Source organism: Canis lupus, chromosome 8 (genome assembly GCF_048164855.1).
Source record: "Canis lupus baileyi chromosome 8, mCanLup2.hap1, whole genome shotgun sequence".
NCBI lineage: Eukaryota > Metazoa > Chordata > Mammalia > Carnivora > Canidae > Canis > Canis lupus.
This window is the reverse complement of record NC_132845.1, coordinates 55,158,201-55,179,509: the sequence shown is the minus strand read 5'-3', so window position 1 is coordinate 55,179,509 and position 21,309 is coordinate 55,158,201. Positions and strand designations below refer to the sequence as shown.

Below are 21,309 nucleotides of genomic sequence, written 5' to 3'. Positions count from 1 at the left end.
AGAGACATAGGGAGCCCGATGTGGGACTCGATCCCCAGACCTGGGATCACGCCCTGAGCCGAAGGCAGGTGCTCAACCGCTGAGCCACCCAGGTGTCCCAGTCCCCTTCCTTCCGAAGGTCACATTCTAATGAGGACAACTCGAAACAGCCCATGGTCAGCGATTGCTTGCCGTGTGCCAGCGCTAGGTGCTTCGGACGCTTTATTTGATCTTCCCCACAATTCTGTGATGCTCCCCAGGGAAGGATCAGGAAACCCTGCAAGTCGCTGTGATCTCCCGAGCCCACCCCGCTGTAGAGCGGTAGAGCTGAGGAGGGAACCTGGGTTTGGAGCAGCAGGCGTGCTGCTGTTCCTGCCCAGAGGTTCTCGAGCTCCCTCCCAGGAGGACACAAAAAAATGTAGGGAGGAGGGACAGGTCTGTGATCCCGAGGTCCCAATTCTCCAGCAGTGACTTTGGGAAGAGGATCCAGTTTCAGGAGGCAGGAGGTGGTTGGGAGCGTGGGGCTGGGCTCCCCCCATGTTGCAAAGGGTGACCAGTCAGACTGGAAGAAATGTGTCCACACCAGGGAGTGACCCTTCCGGATCTATCCCAGCCTCTGCCACACAGTGTGGTCACCAGGGCAGTGTGAAGACATTAGCAGGAGTGAGTGTTAGACCCGGGCCACAGGCTCACGTCCTGGTACAAAGGGGCAGAGCACCCCGAGCTGGCATCAGCTTCAGCTGTGGACACCTCCTGTCCCCTGATCATTAAACCAGCCTCCTGTGTATGCACAGGACGAGGAGGACTGGGGAGGGTGGCGGGCGGTGGGGATGCGGCTGCTATTAGGGCCTGGATGTCCACAGCTGCTGTCAAGCGTGGTGGGGCCTGGCAGGAGGTCTGGGTTCGAATCCTGACATGCCACTCAATATCTCTGTGACCTTGGGCAAGTTAGCACCTCTGAGGCTCCGATCTCTGTCTACAGAATGAGGGGGATTAGAGAGTATTTACCCTGGAGGGCTGTTAGGAGGATTCAGTGAGGTGATGCTTATAAAGCGTCCAGAACAGGCGCTGGACGGGGTGGGGTTGGTACTATGATTACTCCGGGTTCTCTTGAGCAGCCCCAGGGATCCACCCCAGTAGGCAGGAGCCCGATTACTAGAAAGAAGGGACTTGCTGATAACTAGAGACAGAATCAGGAAGTATGAATTCGCTTCCAGGACCTTCTTTTGGACAAGAATGTTCTCTCTGACTCAGCCATGCTGGCCCTTCCTTCGGTTCCTTGAAAGCACCAACTCTGTCCCATTCCAGGGCCTCTGCAGGTGTCCTTCGCGTGGGGCCCTCTTCATTCCACCTTGCTAACTGCTACTCATCCCTTGGGGGTGTTCTCTGACTGACCCCCTGCCTCTCCTCAACCCTGGCCAGGTTGGGCCGCTCCGTGTGTCCCTTTCAGAGGCCTTGCCATCAAGTGCTTGAACAGTGGCACCTCTGCAGTCACATCAGGCCTGGGCTCCAATTCCACAGTTGTTCGTTGTGTGTCCCTGGGCAAGTTCCCTCACCTCTCTGAATCTCCATTTTGCGGACCTCTAAGCTGGGGCTATCATGGTAGCACCCACCCCCTAGGTGGTTGTGTGGGTGAGAATTCCACAAATCAACCAAAAAACACTCAGCACGCTGCCTGACAACTCATAAGCCCTTGATGTAGCGTTGCTATATATTGTTTATCATCATAATTGGAATTAATTCAATATTTATGGGGCAAAAAACATTAATGTCCTTTTGCTCTGGGAGGCTGGGAAGAGGGTGGGAACCTCGTTTTATCCATTGCTGCGGTCCTCCTGCCCTGGCACAGCCCGGGGCACGCAGCAGGTGCTCAGAAATCCACACTGGTTGATTCAGTCCCGGGCACCGGTGGGCCTGATGGCAGAGGCCACCAGGTATATTTTTAGGTTCCCTTTAAAGACTTTATGTTTAAGTCACCTTTACACTCAACATGCGGCTCCAACTCACAACCCCCAGATCAAGAGTCTGCACGCTCTACCCACTGAGCCGGCCAGACGCCCCTAGGTTCTCTTAAAGCCCAGGACGAGCAGGGATTTTGCAGGGATTTTGCGAGGTGCTTGCTGCAAAGGGCTGAAGCAAAGAGGGAGAGAGAGAGAGAAAGAGCACAAGGAGGGGAAGGGGAGGGAGGACGGAAAGAAAAGGAATCTGGAGGGAAGAGAAGGAAGGAGAGGGAAGGGCGGGAGAAGAGAGGGGATGGAGACAGGGAGGGGGATGAGGAGGGCCAGAGGGAGGGGGAGAGAAAGGAAGGGGGGCAAGGAAAGAGAGAGGGAGGGAGGGGGAGGAGGTGGGGGGAGAAGGGGGGAGGGAGGGAGGCGGAGAGCTCCCCGGGAGCACCTACTGGAAGGGGCTGGCGTTGCAGATGGTGACGGCGGGGAAGTCCATGGTCTTGAAGCCGAGGGAGAGGGACACGCTGACCTCCCAGCTCAGGTAGGTCCTGATGAAGACGCCCCACTGCCAGCAGACCAGGGAGGTGAAGAGCAGCGTGATCAGGAACCACATGGCCTTCTTCTTGGGCCCCTCGCAGATGATGCGCTTGGGGCCGTGGGTGTTGGTGTTGTTACAGTACCACACCAGCAGCTCCTTGTACGAGTAGCCCGGGCCCTTCTGCAGCCGGTGCAGGCCCTTCAGCAGGTACTTCTTCAGGTGCATCGTGGCCCCTGCACGGAGACACCAAGGCCAGGTGTGTGTGGGGGGTGCTGCGCAGGGGCAGCCACATCCCAGCCCTCCGTCCCCCTTCCTCCCTGCCCCCTCTCCATCCCGCCCCTCCCCTCCCTCCACTCCTTCCCTCTCTCCTTCCCGGCCATCTTTCCTCCACGCATCCAACCAAAAAAAAAAAAAAAAGAGCATGTATTGAATGCCTGCTGTATGCCAGATACTGAATTAGTCCCTCTGGATTCAACGATGGGCAAAACAAGCAAGGTTTCTGCCTCCTGGGAATTTTCAGCCTAGTGGACAAGTTACTTAAACTCTCAACTCCTTAGGAACCCTGTCTGTAAAATGGGGTGATTGTACCTAATGTACAGAATTGCTGACAGGGTGAAACGAGGTGATGCATAAAATGGGCTAATACAGTGCCCGGCTCAGACTAAGTGCCCAATGTGCTGGCTACCTTTATTTATGTATGTATGTATTTAATTTATTCAATTCGTTTTATTATTTATTTATTTCTTTAGAGAGAGTATGGGAGAGTGGGGGCAGAGTGTGGGTCGTGGGGCTCGATCTCACGACCCTGCCATCATGACCTGAGCTGAAATCAGGAGTCCGAAGCTTAATCGACAGAGCCACCCAGGCACCCCATCAGCTACCTTTATTACAAGCTGTAAGCAGGTGGGTGAGACAGATGTTCGTCAAATAATCCATCCAAAGTGTGTAGCTATGAAATATGGTAGGAAGGCTTGGGACCCTGTGCTCTGAGGTCCCAGAGGCAGTAAGGGGTGGTGGTGAAGAACCAGCTGAAATGTGTGCTTTGAATCTCAGCTCCACCACTTTCTAGCTGGGTGACTTGGGGCCAATCACTTTCCCAGTGCCTCTGGGTCCTCATCTGTAAATGCGGATAATAATGCCTCTCCTGGGACCCTGGGTGGCTCAGTGGTTGAGCGTCTGCCTTTGGCTCAGGGCATGATCCTGGGGTCCTGGGATCGAGTCCCAGGTCGGGCTCCCTGCAGGGAGCCTGCTTCTCCCTCTGCCTGTGTCTCTGCCTCTCTCTCTGCATCTCTCATGAATAAATAAATAAAAATCATTAAAAAAATGCCTCTCCCTCATGGGTTGTTGTGAAGATTGAATGAAAATATGTAGCGTGTGGATGGCTACCTGGCACCCGTCAGCTATCCTTCTTACAGAAGCACCCTCCACCCCAACCCGTCAGCTGAGAGTCCCCCGAGAAGCTGAGTTAACTAGGTGAAGAGGAGTGGAGGGGGTCACTCAGGTGGCAGGGACGGCAGGAGCAAAGGCTCTGAGGCGGAGGGAGCCTGGAGAGGTGAGCAGGACCTTGTGGGCCACGTTTAGGATTTGGAGGCGTGGAGGCGTGATGCCCTCAAACCCGCCATCTGGAAAGACACGGACAGGAAGGTGGGGGTGTGTGTGAGAGGGTGGGCCCAGGAGCAGCATCAGGGCTAGCTGTGGGTTGTTGAGAAGGATCTACTCTTTCTTTCTGAGACTCTGATCCTCACCTGCATGAGGAGACAGCGTTCTTGTGAAGATGAACCAAGATACTTGTCACAGAGCCTTGCACCTGATGGCTTCTCAGGTAGTTTTAACCTGTTTCCTCCCTCCTTCTCCCGCAGACAAAGAAGGAACCTGCTTCTGGAGCACCCCAGCTCTATCCCTGGAGCCCCAATTGGTCAAAGGCCACCTCCTGCCTGCAGCTGTCCTGACTCCCTGGCTGGAGTGACTCTCTCCCTCTTCTCAGAGCTGCTGCCTCTGGGGGGGGGGGGCACTGTGGTGGGCGGTGCAGTGTCTGCTGGTCCAGCGTCCTTTCCCCCTGGCTCTGTGTGTCCTCAGGGGAACCGCCCCTCCCCCAGCCTCAGCTGCTGTGAGCTGCCAGGTTGACTCCGCCCCTAATCTGAGGGTACTCATATTAACCCGTTTGGATGTTGAGACTCAATTTTATTACTTTATGCCATTATAACTGAGGCAGAGACTCCTTTTATGCTATCTCTCTTTTTTTTTAAAGCTATTTGGTACCACAAACAGGGAGACTGCCTGAGAATACAGCCAACACAGGGGAAAACAGAGCCACACGATGGAGAGAGTGATTTCTGACATTTGAACACCTGGATCCAGCCACTCCTGAAACCATTTATTTTTAGACTCAGCAGATACAAGAACCAATACATTTTCTTTCTTACTTATGCTGATGCAGACTGGGTGTCTATCATTTGTAACCACTAAAATCTTAACAAAGAAAGAACTTCACCTCATTCTACCCTGTATCATACTTCTGCCTGTGGCATCTCATTCCTATGAGATAATAAGTCCTGTGAGAATAGCAGCTCTGTATTCCTGATAAGCCCAGCACGGTCCCTGGAACTTCACCAAACAGCAAATGGGTAATGCCAGACCTTCATATCTAAACAGAGATCTTAAACTTGCTCAAGCATGTTCACTGCTGACCTACCTTTCTGACACATTAATATCCCCCACTTTCCTGGCCAAAGCATTAAAGGCTTTCCCCTCCAATGCCTCTGCTCTCTGATGGAAATCAAGCTCCGTGTGCCTGCTCAGGCCATCATGGCTCTAACAGGGACGTTCGCAGATTAACCCACCCCCCATCTTTCCCTAGAGGGCCCATTCCCTGCTCTGGGAAAATGAAGTTATAGTGATCACAGTAGTAACAACTCCAAGGGCCCTGTCAAGTACACGTGTTTATAATGACCCGGGTACTGCAAGATGGTGCGTGCATTATTTAATTCTTAGACATTATTATCCACAACTATAAATTTGGGAAGAACTGGAGCTTTGTCTGTCTTCATAGTCTGGCACCCCAAGGGCTAATAGGTGAATAGCACGTGAGGCTCCAATAAACTGCCATGGGAGAACCAGACAAAGGGCCTCTCTGATGTCTCCCTTTGCCATTCTCAGTTAATCATTCTGGTTCATCCAAGGAGAAAGTCGGTTTGGTATGAACAGGCCCTTAGCATCTATTTAACCCCCAATAATCTCCCGGATTAACAATGAGGCCTCAGGCTCAGAACTTTACAGGTGACAGTATCTAGTTGGAATTAACATCATTCTGTTTTCACCAGGTTTCTTTTTAAGAGAGGGATCTCCTATTCATGGCAAGATCTCTTGTCACAAGAACACTTCAGTTAAAAAAAAAAAGTGGGGCGGGGGGAATGTGTTTAAAGAAAAATAATCAGGGGGGGATCCCTGGGTGGCGCAGCGGTTTGGCGCCTGCCTTTGGCCCAGGGCACGATCCTGGAGGCCCAGGATCGAATCCCACGTCAGGCTCCTGGTGCATGGAGCCTGCATGGAGCCTGCTTCTCCTTCTGCCTATGTCTCTGCCTCTCTCTCTCTCTGTGACTATCATAAATAAATAAAAATTAAAAAAAAAAAAGAAAAATAATCAGGGGGTGCCTGGGTGGCTCAGTCGGTTAAGCCTGTGCCTTCAGCTCAGGTCATGATCCTGGGGTCCTGGGATCGAGCCCCAGGTCAGGCTCCCCACTCAGTGGAGAGCCTGCTTCTCCCTCTCCCTCCCCACCTGTGCTCTCTCTCACTATCTCTCTCTCAGATAAATAAATAAAATCTTCGGAAAAAATACAGAAAAATATTCAGTAAACAATTGCATGCCATGTAGCAAAAGCTGTGGCAGTGGTAGAGGAATAACAGAGGTTTGTGGAGTGCCGGCTTCTCTCCTACCTCGTTTGGTCCCGTGGGCCATCAACTAAGTAAAAATCAATGAATGCTACAAACAGCTTTATGTTGTTCCCATCAGATTTACCCCCAAGGGAGGAGATGGTCTGTGTTTGGAATGTATACACAGCTTGTGTAGGAAGGTTTAAATCAGCTTACAGCTGAAACCAACCCAAACAAGCCAAGGGGAGACTGCGTCCACTTATGGACTCGGGCACAGTGGACACGGTCACACTTCAGAGAATCCCAGACTGGGTTAGCATCTTGGCCCCAAACGGGTGCTCAACGTTCCTGGCCACAAATACAGTAAGTGTTGTGTGCCCCCAATTCTTGTAAGAGGAAACACACACTTGCTTTCAGAGACAAATCTGTCCTGAGTTTTTTTTTTTTTTTAAAGATTTTATTTATTTACTCATGAGAGACACAGAGAGAGAGAGGCAGAGACACAGGCAGAGGGAGAAGCAGGCTCCCTGTGGGGAACCCGATGTGGGACTCGATCCCAGGACCTCGGGATCACGTCCTGAGCCAAAGGCAGATGCTCAACCACTGAACCACCCAGGTGCCCCTGTCCTGAGATTTGACTCAGTGTCCTGGTGGCAGGACAACGGGGAACACAGTGCATATCTCTACCCATTACCTTGACGAGGGACACGGGAATGCTCGTCCTACGGTCAGTTCTTCCAAACCTTCTGAATGAGAGGTTGCAGATCGTGACCTAGGAGCTGTACTGGGTTTGCAAAAGTGGTTTCTGTTGTTGGCACGGTATTCATTTTTATAATTCTCATTTAAAAATAATGGCTTGGGGACGCCTGGGTGGTTCAGCAGTTGAGTGTCTGCCTTCGGCCCCAGGGTGTGATCCTGGGGTCCTGGGATCGAGTCCTGCATCGGGCTCTCTGCATGGAGCCTGCTTCTCCTTCTCCGTGTTTCTGCCTCTCTCTGTCTCCCTCTGTCTCTCATGAATAAATAAATAAAATCTTTAAATTAAAAATAACAGCTTTATCCACATATAATTCCAGTACCACATAACTCATCCATTTAAAGTGTAGAATTCAGTGGGGTTTAGTATATTCACAGAGTTGCTCAACCATCCAAATAAATTTTCAAACATTTTCATCTCCCCTCACAGAAACTCTGTATCCACTAGGGTCTCTCCTCATTTCTCCCTCCACCCTTCAGCCCCAGGGTCTGTCTCTATAGATTTGCCTATCTTGGACATTTCATATAAAGGGAACCATACCTAATGTGGTCTTTTATGACTTTTTTTTTTTCATTTAGCATAATGTCTTCAGGGTTCCTCCATGTAGCATGGATCAGTATTTCATTTTTTTTATTGCCAAATAATATTCCATATTATGGATGGTGAATGGATAAATAAAATGTGCCTCTCTCTCGGTGTCTCTCATGAATGAATAAATAAAATCTTAAAAAAATAATAAAGTGGCTGTACTATTTTAAAATTCCACTAGCAGTGCATGAGGATTCCATTTGCCCACATCCTCTTCCAACGCTTGTTATTATTCAATAAAAAAATTATTCTAGCCATCCTAATGGGGGTTTCATTTTTATTTGCATTTTCCTAAGAGCTAGTGATACTGTCCGTCTTTTCATGTACTTTTGGCCAATATATCCCACTATACGGTCAACATATCTTTGGAAAAATGTCTTTTCAGGTCCTTTGCTCATATTTTAATTGGGTTGTCTTTTTATTATTAGGTTGTAAGAGTTATTTATGTATTCTGTGTAAGTCCTTTGTCAGATATAAGATTTGCAAAAATATTCTGTTCTGGGGTTATGAAAAACTTTTGATGATGCCCAATTTGTCTATGTTTCTTTGGTTGCTTGTGCTTTGGTGTCACAGCTAAGAATCCATTGCATAATCCAAGGTCATAAAAATTTATTCCTTTGATTTATTTATTTTTTTTAAATATTTTATTTATTTATTCATGATAGTCACACAGAGAGAGAGAGAGAGAGAGAGAGAGAGGCAGAGACACAGGCAGAGGGAGAAGCAGGCTCCGTGTACCGGGAGCCCGACATGGGATTCGATCCCAGATCTCCAGGATCGCGCCCTGGGCCAAAGGCAGGCGCCAAACCACTGCGCCACCCAGGGATCCCTATTCCTTTGATTTATTCTAAGGGCTTCATAATTTTATCTCATATTTAGATCTTTGGATCCAATTTGAGTTAATTTTTTAAAGACTTATTTAAGTAATCTCTACACCCAATGTGGGGCTCAAACTCACAACCCCCCCCCAAAAAAACCAAACTCACAACCCCGAGATCAAGAGTCACACACTCCTCGGACTGAGTCAGCCATGTGACTCTAATTTGCATTAGTTTTTTGTCTGTGGAGTGAGGTAGGGGTTCAAATTCGTTTTTTTGCATGTGGATACCCGCTCATTCCATCACCAAGACTGTTCTTTGCCCATTTAATTGTCTTGGCACCCTTAGTGGTTTTTTTAAAAAATATTACTCAAATTAAGGGCACCTGAGGGGCTCAGTTGGTTGAGTGTCTGACTCTTGATTTCTGCTCAGTTCATGATCTCAGGGTTGTGAGATCAAGCCCCATGTCAGGCTCCGAGCTGAGTATGGAGAATGCTTAAGATTCTCTTTCTCTCCCTCTGCTCCTCCCCACCACCTCTCTAAAAACAAAAGAAAAAAAGAAAAAATTTAAGGAAAGCCTAGTGAAAAGATATGCCACACTCATGGGTCATAAGACTCAATATTGTTAAGACCTCAATTAACCCTAAATTTACCTCTGGAGTTGATTTAATTCTAATCACTAAAATAGAAAAAAACAACAACTATCCAGTTTTGAAAAGGAAGAACAATCTATAGGGTACCAAGGCGATTCAGTGCAGAAAAGATTGTCTTTTCAAGAAGAGATGCTGACATGAATGCATATCCATGTAAGAAAAAATGAATCTAAACTCCTACTTCACACTACATACAAAAATTAACTTGAATTAGAGACTTAAACATGAGAGCTAAAACTATAAAACATTCAGAAGAAGCGTAGGAGAAAATCTGTGCAATCTTAGGTAGGCAAATGTCTTTTAGATAGGACACTAAAATCATGAATCATGAAAGGAAAAACAACCCCTATAAATTATACTTTATTAAAATACTAAAATTAAAACCTGCTCTTCAAAACACACTGTTAAGAAAGAGCAGGACACTAGGAGAAAATACTTGCAATAATATGTCTGAAAAAGCATTTGTATGCAGAATAAAGAATTCTTACAACTGAGGAAGGAGACAACCTAACAAAATAATGGGCAAAAAATTAGAAAAGATGCCTCATACAAGAAGATATATGAATGGCCCATAAGCACATGAAAAGATGCTTAACATCATTAGTCATTGGGGGAAATGCAAATCAAAACCGCAGTGGGACACCATTTCCCACCCCCTAGAAGGATGGACAATACTCAATGTCAGCGAGGATGTGGAGCAATTAGAACTCTCCCGCCCACCCCTGTTGGCTGGGATGCAAAATGGCACAGTTGGGCAGTTCCTCAGAAAGCTAAGTGGACACTTATGACGTACCAATTGCACTTTTAATTATCCAAGAGAATGGAAACATGTTCACGCAAAGACTTGTATAAATTCACAGCAGGCTTATTCATTAATAACCCCAAATTGGAAACAAGCCAAGTATCCACCAGCAGGTGAATAAATAAATTGTGGCACATTCATACAATGGGATACTATTCAGCAATAGAAAGGAACCAACTATTGAAAAATAGAACAAAATAGGTGGGTAGGAGAAAAAGGAAACATGCTAGTTTTAAAAGCTAGATGTAGAAGAGTACATAGTACCTGATTCCATTATACGAAGCCCTAGAAAAGACATACTAATCTATAGGAACAGAAAGCAGATCAGTGATTCCCTGACACTGGATTGACTAAAAGAGCATACAAGAGAATTTTTGGGAGGTGATCTTGGCTGAGACGGTGGCTAACTGGATGTATACATTTGTCAAAACTCATCAAATGCTATTATTTATTTATTTTCAAACACAATATTTAAAATGGAAGTAATGTATGTAACTTATATTTAAAGTTCTAGGGCCAGCCCAGTGGCTCAGTGGGTTAGTGCTGCCTTTGGCCCAGGGCGTGATTCTGGAGACCCAGGTTTGAATCCCACATCGGCTCCCTGCATGGAGCCTGCTTCTCTCTCTGCCTGTGTCTCTGCCTCTCTCTGTGTGTCTCTCATGAATAACTGAATAAAATCTTTAAAAAAAACCCCATAAAATTACAAGAGTTCACATCTTAAAAATCTAGACTTTTATGTTTTGAAAACTAACAAATATCTGACAGTTGTCTCCATGTGGCAACTTTCTGCCAGAAATGAAAAGTGGCAGCGCCCTCATTAAGATGGAACGTGTGCTCCCCCCACCCCAAATCCCCTGGGTCCCTATTTTCTTATACTCAGCTCATCTTACTCCCTTTTTTAAATTCTCTGCTTTGGCTCCTATGGACATCTGACTTTGTGAATCCTGTAAATTGTAGGTCAGATGCTTTCATTAAAATCCCCTGTACTTATTTTTGCAGTAAAACCTCAATTATCTAAGGTTATGAGGGAATAAGAGTTCTGGGTAGCGGGATTTTTATGGTTAATTGAAGGTTAGCCTGAAAATGGATTGGACTCTGGTTATTGGAAAATCTCTCATGTTTCTGCCTCTGCCAGGGCAGGCAGCATCAGAACATGACTGACTCACTGTTTCCAAGCCAGGATCCTGGCCAGGATCCGAGTCATGGATGGGGATCAGCACGGCAGGCTGGAGATGGCGAAGAGGGATTTTTTAGAGGGGGGGTCGGAATCTCTCCAGGGACCAGGACATACCCTGGGCATCATTTCTATTTATAAATGCAAATATTACATGCATTCTAGGCACCTAGATTTTGGTCTCTAAATATCATTCCCAACTAAAAGGAACCAGGGCTTCTTGGAAAAATGGCTGATAACAGTTTTTTTTTTTTAAGATTTTATTTATTTATTCATGATAGTCACAGAGAGAGAGAGAGAGAGAGAGAGAGAGAGAGGCAGAAACACAGGCAGAGGGAGAAGCAGGCTCCATGCACCGGGAGCCCGACGTGGGATTCGATCCTGGGTCTCCAGGATCGTGCCCTGGGCCAAAGGCAGGCGCCAAACTGCTGCGCCATCCAGGGATCCCCTGATAGCAGTTTTGGTGCAGGAAATGTAGAGGCTAAGCCTGGGATATCGTGTCATACCCAAAGCAAAGGAAAGCATCAAAGACTGGGGTCAGTTGAGGACTCTTGAAGGGGTCCTCACTGGCAATGATGGGAGAATTTGAGCATCTTTAAAAAACTATGCAATTGGGATCCCTGGGTGGCGCAGCGGTTTGGCGCCTGCCTTTGGCCCAGGGCGCGATCCTGGAGGCCCGGGATCGAATCCCACGTCGGGCTCCCGGTGCATGGAGCCTGCTTCTCCCTCTGCCTGTGTCTCTGCCTCTCTCTCTCTCTCTCTGTGACTGTCATAAATAAATAAATAAATAAATAAATAAATAAATAAATAAAAAAACTATGCAATTAATTGAAACATATTAAATGCATAAAAATCCATGAGTTCATTACAACACTGGAAAGGCAGGGAAATAAGTAGAACATTAACGTTATTAATAGATAAAGGTCTGGGTGCCTGGTTGGCTCAGTTGGTTAAGCGTCTGACTTTGGCTCAGGTCATGATCTCAGGTTCCTGGGATGGAGCCCCAGGGTCACGCTCTGTGCTCAGCAGGGAGTCTGCTTGGCCCTCTGCCCCTCCCCTCGCTCATGTTCTCTCTCTCAAATAAATAAATAAAATCCTAAAATAAATAAATAAGGGGTGTCTGGGTGGCTCAGATGGTTAAGCCTCTGCCTTTGGCTTAGGTCATGATCTCAGGGTCCTGGGATCCAGCCCTGCATTGGACTCCTGACTCAGCAAGGAGTCTGCTTCTCCCTTTCCCTCTGCATCTCCCCCCTGCTCATGCTCTCTCTCTCTCTCTCTCTGCCTCAAATGAATAAATTTAAAATTTTTAAGTAAATAAATAAGAATCATTAATACATGGATCCCATTCAGGTTGTTTTACCTGTATTGGGGGCACTAGCAGCTACTATGTTCCATAAGCTCCTTAATTTACTACAAGAACCTACAAGTCTCAGCTCAAAATCTAGCCCAAGGCCTGTTTTTGTGTGAAACCAGAGGCTAAGAAAGATTTTTACATTTTTAAAGAATTGTTAAAAAAAAAAAGGAATATGCTGCAAATGGGGCCAGTAAAACCTAAACCATTAATAAAGTTTATTGACATCTGATTGAAGACATCCTTAAAATGGGTTTCAGATAAGTATTTTTTTACAGGATTTTCTTTATTTGTTCATGAGAGATACACACAGAGAGAAGAGGCAGAGACACAGGCAGAGGGAGAAGCAGGCTTCTCACAGGGAGCCCGATGAGGGACTCGATCCCCAGACCCCAGGATCACACCCTGAGCTGCTGAAGGCAGAGGCTCAACTGCTGAGCCACCCAGGCATCCCTCAGATAAGTATTTGTAAGTTTGATTTTACTTTCCTCCCATTTGTTAATTCAATGTTTCCCAAACACCAGTCCTTTGCATAATCACAATTTTCGCTGACTTGCTGGAGCACCTGTATCATTATTCATTGAATGTATAACACCACCGAACTCCCTTTTTTTTTCCTTAAAAACATTCAGCTTTGTCCTAAGCAATACTATGAGCCCTCAGCAACACCATATCTGTGAAATATGTTTGATGTGTTAGCCATATTTTCCTAATGCCTAGTAAAATAATTTAATTACTTAAAAAAGAGTATTTATTTATTTATTTATTTATCCCTCTTTAAAAGAGGAACTTAAAATCATCTTGCTTTGGGGAATCCCTGGGTGGCTCAGTGGTTTAGCGCTTGCCTTCGGCCCAGAGCATGATCTTAGGGTCCCAGGATTGAGTCCCACATTGGGCTCCTTGCATGGAGCCTGCGTCTCCCTCTGTCTATGTCTCTGTGCCTCTTTCTCTCTCTCTCTCTGTCTTTCATGAATAAATAAATAAAATATTTTTAAAAAATCATCTTGCTTATCACCCTTTAGAAAATTCTCTGTAGGTTTCTTACCTAGCTGAACCATTTTGTCATGTATCCTCATGCCCTCCTTTTAAGTAGGTTGGGGTAGTTGTAATTATGCCCATTTCACAGAGAGGGCTTAACTAGAGCCAGAGGGACTTATCCACCGTCAGAGTGAGTCAGAGGCAGATCTGGATATAGAAACCAGGTCGCCTGGCTTCCAGCCACTTCTACCAACAGACTTGATGGGACACCTGACTTCTTGACCCCACTCTGGTGGGTGTTGGGGAAGTTTGCAGTGTAGCAATCAATGGGCACAGCCGCCTCCTCCACGAGTACACACGCACCTCATTTGCCCAAGGCTACGGCACACCAACATCTAGGGGTCCTCCCATAAAGTTACACTCAGTGTGACTAATGGAGAGGATAAGTAAGTGGCTCCTCCAGGAGGGGAGACACGGTTGTCTTATTTGAGATCACTGAATAGTCTGATCAGAGACAGAGAATGCTCCCAAGGTATACCAGTTAGAGAAAATAGAGGGAATTAGAGTATATAACGCCCATGCGCATTTGTGTAAAAAAAAAAAAAAAAAAAAAGAGGAAATAGAAGTATAAAGGCATTTACTTGTGGGCACAGAGCCTATCCTGGAGAGGCTGCCTAGGAAAGCAGTAACATGAATTGCCTTCGAGAAGGAGACCTGGGTGGCTGGGGGCACAGGCAGGGAAGGAGGCTTTTGAAATGTGTTACTCCTTCTGTACCTTCTGTATTTGGGATCGTGTCAATGTTTCATCTATTCACTTATAAATATTTACTAAACCCCTACTGTATGCTCAGCACTGTTTAGGCACCGAGCATGCCGCAATAAACAAAGAGTAAAGAAATAAATCAAGCCCAGCCTTTATATAGATAGCCTACATGCCCACAGGAGACAGAAGCAAAAAGTTAAAAAGAGCCATTAGATTTGAGAATTTATGCAGGTGGGAGTTTGATCAAAAAACTTCTGTATGGCAGCCATTAGATGCACAGGGATTAAAATGTTTTGTAACACCAGGCATACTGGCCAAGCTTTGGGAAAAAGCAAAGCTTTGTGGTGGGGCCATGGAGGGGGTCACTCCCCTCTCCCTCTATGCATCTATCCCTCTATCCCAACTCCTGCACTGTGTGGAGATGTCCTTGGGGGTCACTGCTCCACATTGAGGGGTGGCATCTGGGGGTGGCATGGGGTATGTGGGTAGGTGTCCCAAAGCTTCACTCTGTGGTGGGGTGATGGTGGATTCCATGGGGCACGGAGCACCCTCAAAGGGCAGTCAGGAATTCCCATCCGTGGCACAGATAAGCACATCCCATAGCCCTGGCCAGGTCAGCAAATGCTGGATGTTTCCATCAGGGGGTGGATGGCATAGGGTTTGGCCTATGTTAGGGCAGTCAGACCCCCAGTTAGGGCCTGGCTCTGCTGTCTCCCCAGGGGAGGGCCCCCATTCTTGACAACAATATGTTGGCCTTCCAAGTCTTAATTTTCTCTTCTGTAAAATGGGACTAACAGTACCTATGCCCCCTAGGTTGTTGGCAGGATTCAATGAGATAATGTGTGGGAAGCACTTTGCACAGTGCCCGTCACATAGTAGGTCTTGAAACATGGTAGCTGCGATTACTATCACCGTCATTATTATTTTAAGGAGCAGAATTATTCAAAATGACCCTGGGTATTCACCCTAGGTTACTGGGATTGTCATTCGTGGAGAAATGACCCACTGGAAAAGTGGCACCCCGATTACTTCTTGTGGGACTGGGTCCTTCCCTGGCAGGGAAATCCCATGGTCTCCATCAGCTGGCAACTGGCTTTCCAGACTTCTATAAATAGCTGCACCTAAACCCAGCCTGGTGGGCACCAGCAGCCATGTACACAGCCACTGAGAAGGTCACTTGCCACACTTGTCCCATATGAAGGAAGACCCAGGGGGTTGGGGGTCCTTCCTCTGGAATGGAGCCCTCACCACTTCAGCAGGTGCCCTGGTCCCAACATGCCTCCCTGCAGGATGATGGGGAGCCTCAGAGATCAAAAACACCTCTGTGCTGCTGACTCTGGCCTTTGGGTTTTCCTATAAAGCTCTTCGCTTATCCCAGATCTTGTGGTGGTGGATTCATCCCAACCCTCATGCAGCCAGTGGCATCATCCAGTCAAGGATGTAGGTGGAGAGGCCAAACCCAGACCTGCAATACGGAATCCCTTCCTGCTGTGCTAATTCTAAGCCATCTTGGGAAAGCACAGCTGTGAGCTCCCTGCGGAAGGCTGGCTGCGTCCGGCTGCGGGACTGGGGACCCCAGCCCAGCCCTGCACTCTTCTCCCCACACCTCCTGCAGATGACTCACGTGTCAGCACTCTCCCTTTGTCCCCAAGCAAGATGAAACCAGCTTTCCTGAAGAGGCCAATTAAAACATGAACCTTGTGATCTGGGGTGTTGGGAAGAGCAGAGCCCACTGGAGCCAACGTTGCAGGCACTGAACAGAGCCCAGGAGGGCGCAGAACAGAGCAGTGACCCCCAGAGAAGCCGGCGTGGGGGTGGGCAAAGCATGTGGGGCCAGGGCCCGCCGCCACCTCCACCCTAACCTGGTGCCAGGCTCCATCCTGTCCACCTGGCAGCTCCAAGCGGCCTTGCTGTGCCAGTCTGGCTGGTCCTGGGATGAAAGATGAGTAATGGTGTCAGATAAGTGCTCAGAGCTGCTGCTGCTGCTGCTGCTGGAAAGAACCCCGGCCACACCTTGCAGGGACCGTGCACTGGAGTCCTTGGAAAACCCGGTCTGGTCTCCAGATGTGATGCCGTAACTGGGGTCCTCCTCACCCCACCCCCGCCACCCCCAGCCAGCTCCATGGAGGCCTGGGGCCCTGCAGACCCCTCTGCTCAGAGCTCTCACACCACATGCCCTTGCCTCTCAGCACCGCAGAAAAGCAATCACAGCATCCGAAAGAGAGAGGCATTTGGGAGGGAACGCTTCGTGCACACTCATGGTGGACTGCGGCTCTTGGTGCTAACAAGGCATCCATGGCCCCAAGAACGGCTGCTTACACCTGCTTTCCTCCCTCCCCACCCGCAATAATGGTCAGGAGAGCCCTGGGGCCCCTTCGTATGCTAACGTGACAATGCAGAGGCTAAAGAAAATCTCAGATACACAGATCTATTTAAAAATCTCACTTCAGGGGCACGTGGGCGGCTCAGTGGTTGAGCATCTGCCTTTGGCTCAGGGTGTGATCCCGGGGTCCCAGGATCGAGTCCCGCATCAGGCTACCAGTGGCGAGGCTGCTTCTCCCTCGCCTATGTCTCTGCCTCTCTCTCTGGGTCTCTAATGAATAAATTTAAAACATCTTTTTTAAAAAATCTAAAAAAATTAAAAAATCTTACTTCAAAAATAGATGCCTGACTTAGGGTGCAGGTGCAAAGCCATCAGAGGCATTTACCGTGTTGCAGGACAGGACTCCCATGTTCAAAGGTGACCAGACCAGAGCAGCTTGCAGGTTTTAGGAACTCAGATGATGCACCTGTGCTGACTGTTTGTTTCCAGTACCTTCTAGGTTCTCCATCCAGCTTACGCTGCAGGAATGAAGAAGGTCTGAAAAGCCGTCTCTGGAGACAGAAGCCTCTGGTAGCAAAGGCAGGTCAAGAACTGGACCTGAGGATGGCCGGCTGGCTTTCGTTCCCGGGGATGAACTGCTCACTGCCCAAGGGCCCACGTTGAGTGGTGCCTTCACGGTGTGGGCTGTATCTGGGTACCCATCTTTCTTTCTGTTGACTCACTCTTGTTTTTACTTAAACACCTACTTTAGCTTTGTCCTAAGCCAGAGTGTCCCCAAAATCACAGGTTCAATGTCACCAATTATATGTGTTCTAATACACCTCAACATAAACAATTACTGATGAGATGAAAGATGTTTGTTTGCACAACATCTAAAAATCATCTCCACATGCCACACTGCACAGGGAGACAGACTCAGCGAGGCAAGACTCCCTTGCCTCAGAAACTCGCCAGATTAGATAAAACACCTCACCATCTGCAACCCAAAGACAGCCCCCCAGCAATGTGCATGGCGTGCATGGCACGTGGCGGTGGGTGTTCTTACCAAACCTGTTCTGTCCGTCGGTTCCTTCACTACCAGACCTAGGTCTCTACCCCAGGAGAAGCTTACCCCTTGTCCTGTCATCCCAGCCCGAAGCCCACGAGCCCCAAGACCGTAGATGTGGCTACAGCTGCAGAAAAACCCGCTTTCTTTTTGAATGGCCTTTTAAAGGAGAAACAAGCATTCATCTGGCCTTTGGCCAATATGCTGAACCTTGGAGGACCTGAGTGCTCCTGGTTTGTCATTTCCTTGCTCACCTGGGGATCTAGTACCACAGGTGGGCTTGAAAGGGGACCACCCTTTATAGCGACAAAACCCTCACTGCCTGGCTTCTCTGCACGGACACAGATGCCCACAGCAAGAAAACCTAAATGTACAACAGGCCAGAAGCATGGGACAGACCACCGTACAGGCACACAATAAAAGGCTGCAGAGCTGTTAAGAAGGATGGTGAATTATTTCTGTTTAAAACAAACTATGGATGTATAGGTAACCATGTGCATAGAAAAAAAGTTTGGATAAGATTAACCAAAGTATTTAAAGTGATTATGTTTGGGTGGAAGGATCTTGGGGGATTAAAAAAACATTTTTAGTTTAAACTGTATTTTGTAATGTTTTTGCAAGGAACAGATACTGCTTGTATAACAAATGAGGAAATGATTTTTTATGGCAACATGGAAAAAAGAGGATTTTTTTATGAGAGAATGTTACTCAATAAAAGCAATATCATACCTACAGATCTTTCTCAACTTACAGTGGGTTACGTCCTGATAACCCCGTGGTAAGTTGAAAATATTCTTTTTTTTTTAACTTTATTTATTCACGAGAGACAGAGAGAGAGGCAGAGACACAGGCAGAGGGAGAAGCAGGCTCCATGCAGGGAGCCCGACGTGGGACTCAATCCCGGGTCTCCAGGATCAGGCCCTGGGTCAAAGGCAGACGCTCAAGCACTGAGCCACCCAGGTGTCCCAGTTGAAAATATTCTAAGTCAAAAATGCATTGAATACAGCTAACCTCCTGAATATCACAGCCTCTCCTAACCTGCCTTAAAGGTATTCAGAACACTGACATTAGCCTACAATTTAGCAAAATCGTTTAACACAGAGCATGTTTTATAAAAAAGTGTTGAATATGTCATGTAACTGATGAGGTACTATACTGAAATCGAGAACAGACTGTCGTACGGGTATAGAATGGTTTGAGCGTATTGACTGTTGACTCTCAAGATGCCACTGCCCAGCATCATGAGAGAGGATCATACTATGTGTCACCAGCCTGGGAAAAGATCCAAATTCAAAATTCCAAGTATGGTTTCTACTGAACATGTATCACCTTTGCACCATGGTAAAGGCAAATAATCATAAGCCGGACCCCATGTGTATGTGGAAAAATCGATTGTCAGGAAAAATGGTAATTAGGGCATTGGGGGGCAGCCCTGGTGGCTCAGCGGTTTAGCGCCGCCTTCAGCCCAGGATGTGATCCTGGAGACCCGGGATCGAGTCCCACATCAGGCTCCCGGCATGGAGCCTGCTTCTCCCTCTGCCTGTGTCTCTGCCTCTCTTTCTATGTCTCTCATGAATAAATAAATAAAATCTTTTTTTAAAAAAATTAGGGCATTGGGAATTATGGAATAATTTTTTTTAAAGATTTTATCCATTCATTCATGAAAGACACACACACACAGAGACTGAGGCAGAGACACAGGGAGAGACAGAAGCAGGAGAAAGCCTGATGCAGGACTCGTGATCCCAGGATCACACCCTGGGCTGAAGGCAGATGTTCAACCGCTGAGCCACCCAGGCGTCCCTGGAAAAAAAATGTAAATAAGATTTTATTTATTCATTAGAAAGAGAGAGAGAGAGAGAGAGAGCATGAGCAGGGGGAGGGGCAGAGGGAGAGGGAGAAGCAGACTCCTGGCTGAGCTGGAAGCCTGACATGGGCTTGATCCCAGGACCTGGAGATCATGACCTGAGCTGAAGGTCATGCTTAACCAACTGAGCCACCCAAGTGCCCCAGAATTTTTTTTTTTATGTAGGCTTCCTAGAATGTAGATGGACCTCTGGGGGGTGGGTGGATTCTGGACTGGTTGGGATGAGTGTAGGCTTGAGAGAAGTACACTTGCTGGATGCACACTTCAGCTTGTGCTCTAATATTTGTAACTGCTTTCCAAAAATTTCTGTTATTTAGAGTTTGTTGTTGTTATTGTTTTTTGTAAATTCAGAATGTTGAATGAACCCCCAAAGGGAAGGCTATTCTATCCACTAGGCAAATTTGCCTGGGGTTTCTGGCATCTTGACAATTCCTGCCACAGTGTCTGCGGGAGGACCTTTCCTTTCCTCTCGGGGAGGGGGTGAGCCGAAGATGGGTTTCAGAGGAGGTGGCAGGCTCAGAACTTGTATGCCCTGGATGGCTCCTACCTTCCAAACCCTTGTTGACAGAGTCTTAATGCTATGTTTGCTTTCCTTCTTGCTGAGGACTTGGCTACACCAGGCTTTATCTTGTACGATCAGAGTTACATGAGAAAACACCTCACCCACCAGGCCCGCTGCCAGGAGCTGTGTCACCTCGTCCGAAGGGGCAGATGACTTGGGGGTGCCAATGGTGAGGACACGGGCCCTCAGCCCCGCCCCTCCGCAGCCCCGCAGGTGGCCACTTGCCCAGGGTGGATGATGTGTGTTGACAGCCGGCAGGGAAGAATGTGGTCAGCTTCATGTGCTCCCTACTTCTCTCCCTGCCAAGGCTGGAGGTGACTAGGAGTGGGGAGCTCAGCCCAGCCCTGGACGATGCCAGGGGTGCTGGGGGTGGAGGTGGAGGTGGGGGTTTGTTATTCCACTAGGAATAAAATGCTGTGCTCCTGTACAGTCCGAAAGGTAATGTCAACCTGAAAATATTTTGAGGATCCCATAGCAGGTCCAGCTCTACAGCCTCTCTCTCTGTTTCCTGCTGGGACACACAAATTATTCTATTATTATCAGAATGGTGCACTTTGGAATGAGCCCACTTTGGACTTGGGTGGCACCTGGACCCATCCTATTACCTCTCTGAACCTCTATTGTCTCATCTGTGAATGGGGTCAGCAGTAGGGCTGCCCTCACTGGGCTTTTATTTTCAGGGGGGATTACAATGAGATAATGCTCGTAAAGCCCTTGGTACAGCGTTGACTGACTGCTGGCTATCATTAGGGGAAAGAGGAAAACATGGGGGTGGCTGCTAAGGTTACATTCTTACCTGCGAGGCTGCTTTAGGAAGGACAGGTGCTGCAAGGGGAGTTTCCCGGCTTGGTAAAGGAATGATTCCGTTTTGGGGACTGTACTTCCCAGAGGCTCAGCTGCCTGTGTCACATTCCTTTCAGACACTTTCAATGGCTCCAGGTGTCTGCAGAATGAAGGCCAAACCCTCCGCTGGCTTTGAAGACGCCTTACATTCGGCCCCAACCTACATGTCTCCTTTTATTCCCCTCACTTCCCTTCAACGTGGGGTAGTGGCTAAGAGCCTGAGTTCGAATCACAGCTCTGTCACTTTCTCGCTGTGTGACCCTGCAGAATTGACTTATCCTCTCTGTGCACCTGATTTTCCCATCTGTGAAACAAGTGGAGAATATTGCCTACATCATTGTAGGTTGGTGTGGAGATTAAATTGCAAATATGAAGCCTCTTGTGAAGTGTCTGGCACATGTAGAGGGGGATGTGTGTCTGTGAGCAACTTCTCTTGTGCTTCTCATACCTGTGTC

At 47.7% G+C, this 21,309-nt stretch overlaps 1 protein-coding gene and 1 long non-coding RNA gene across 2 annotated transcripts in view; one reads left to right on the top strand and one right to left on the bottom strand.

Annotated features, from left to right (window-relative positions):
* Window positions 1–21,309, bottom strand: part of SCNN1B (sodium channel epithelial 1 subunit beta) — a 60,557-nt gene that overhangs the window by 20,837 nt on the left and 18,411 nt on the right. The window contains exon 2 of the mRNA XM_072836175.1: window positions 2,378–2,696. Within this exon, the coding sequence (XP_072692276.1) occupies window positions 2,378–2,688 (311 nt within the window). The 5' untranslated portion in view covers window positions 2,689–2,696. The remainder of the gene's footprint in view (window positions 1–2,377; window positions 2,697–21,309) is intronic.
* LOC140638588 (uncharacterized) lies at window positions 2,342–4,895 on the top strand. The gene is made up of 3 exons (XR_012035605.1): window positions 2,342–2,719; window positions 3,213–3,366; window positions 4,323–4,895. It is a non-coding gene; the product is annotated as an uncharacterized lncRNA (long non-coding RNA).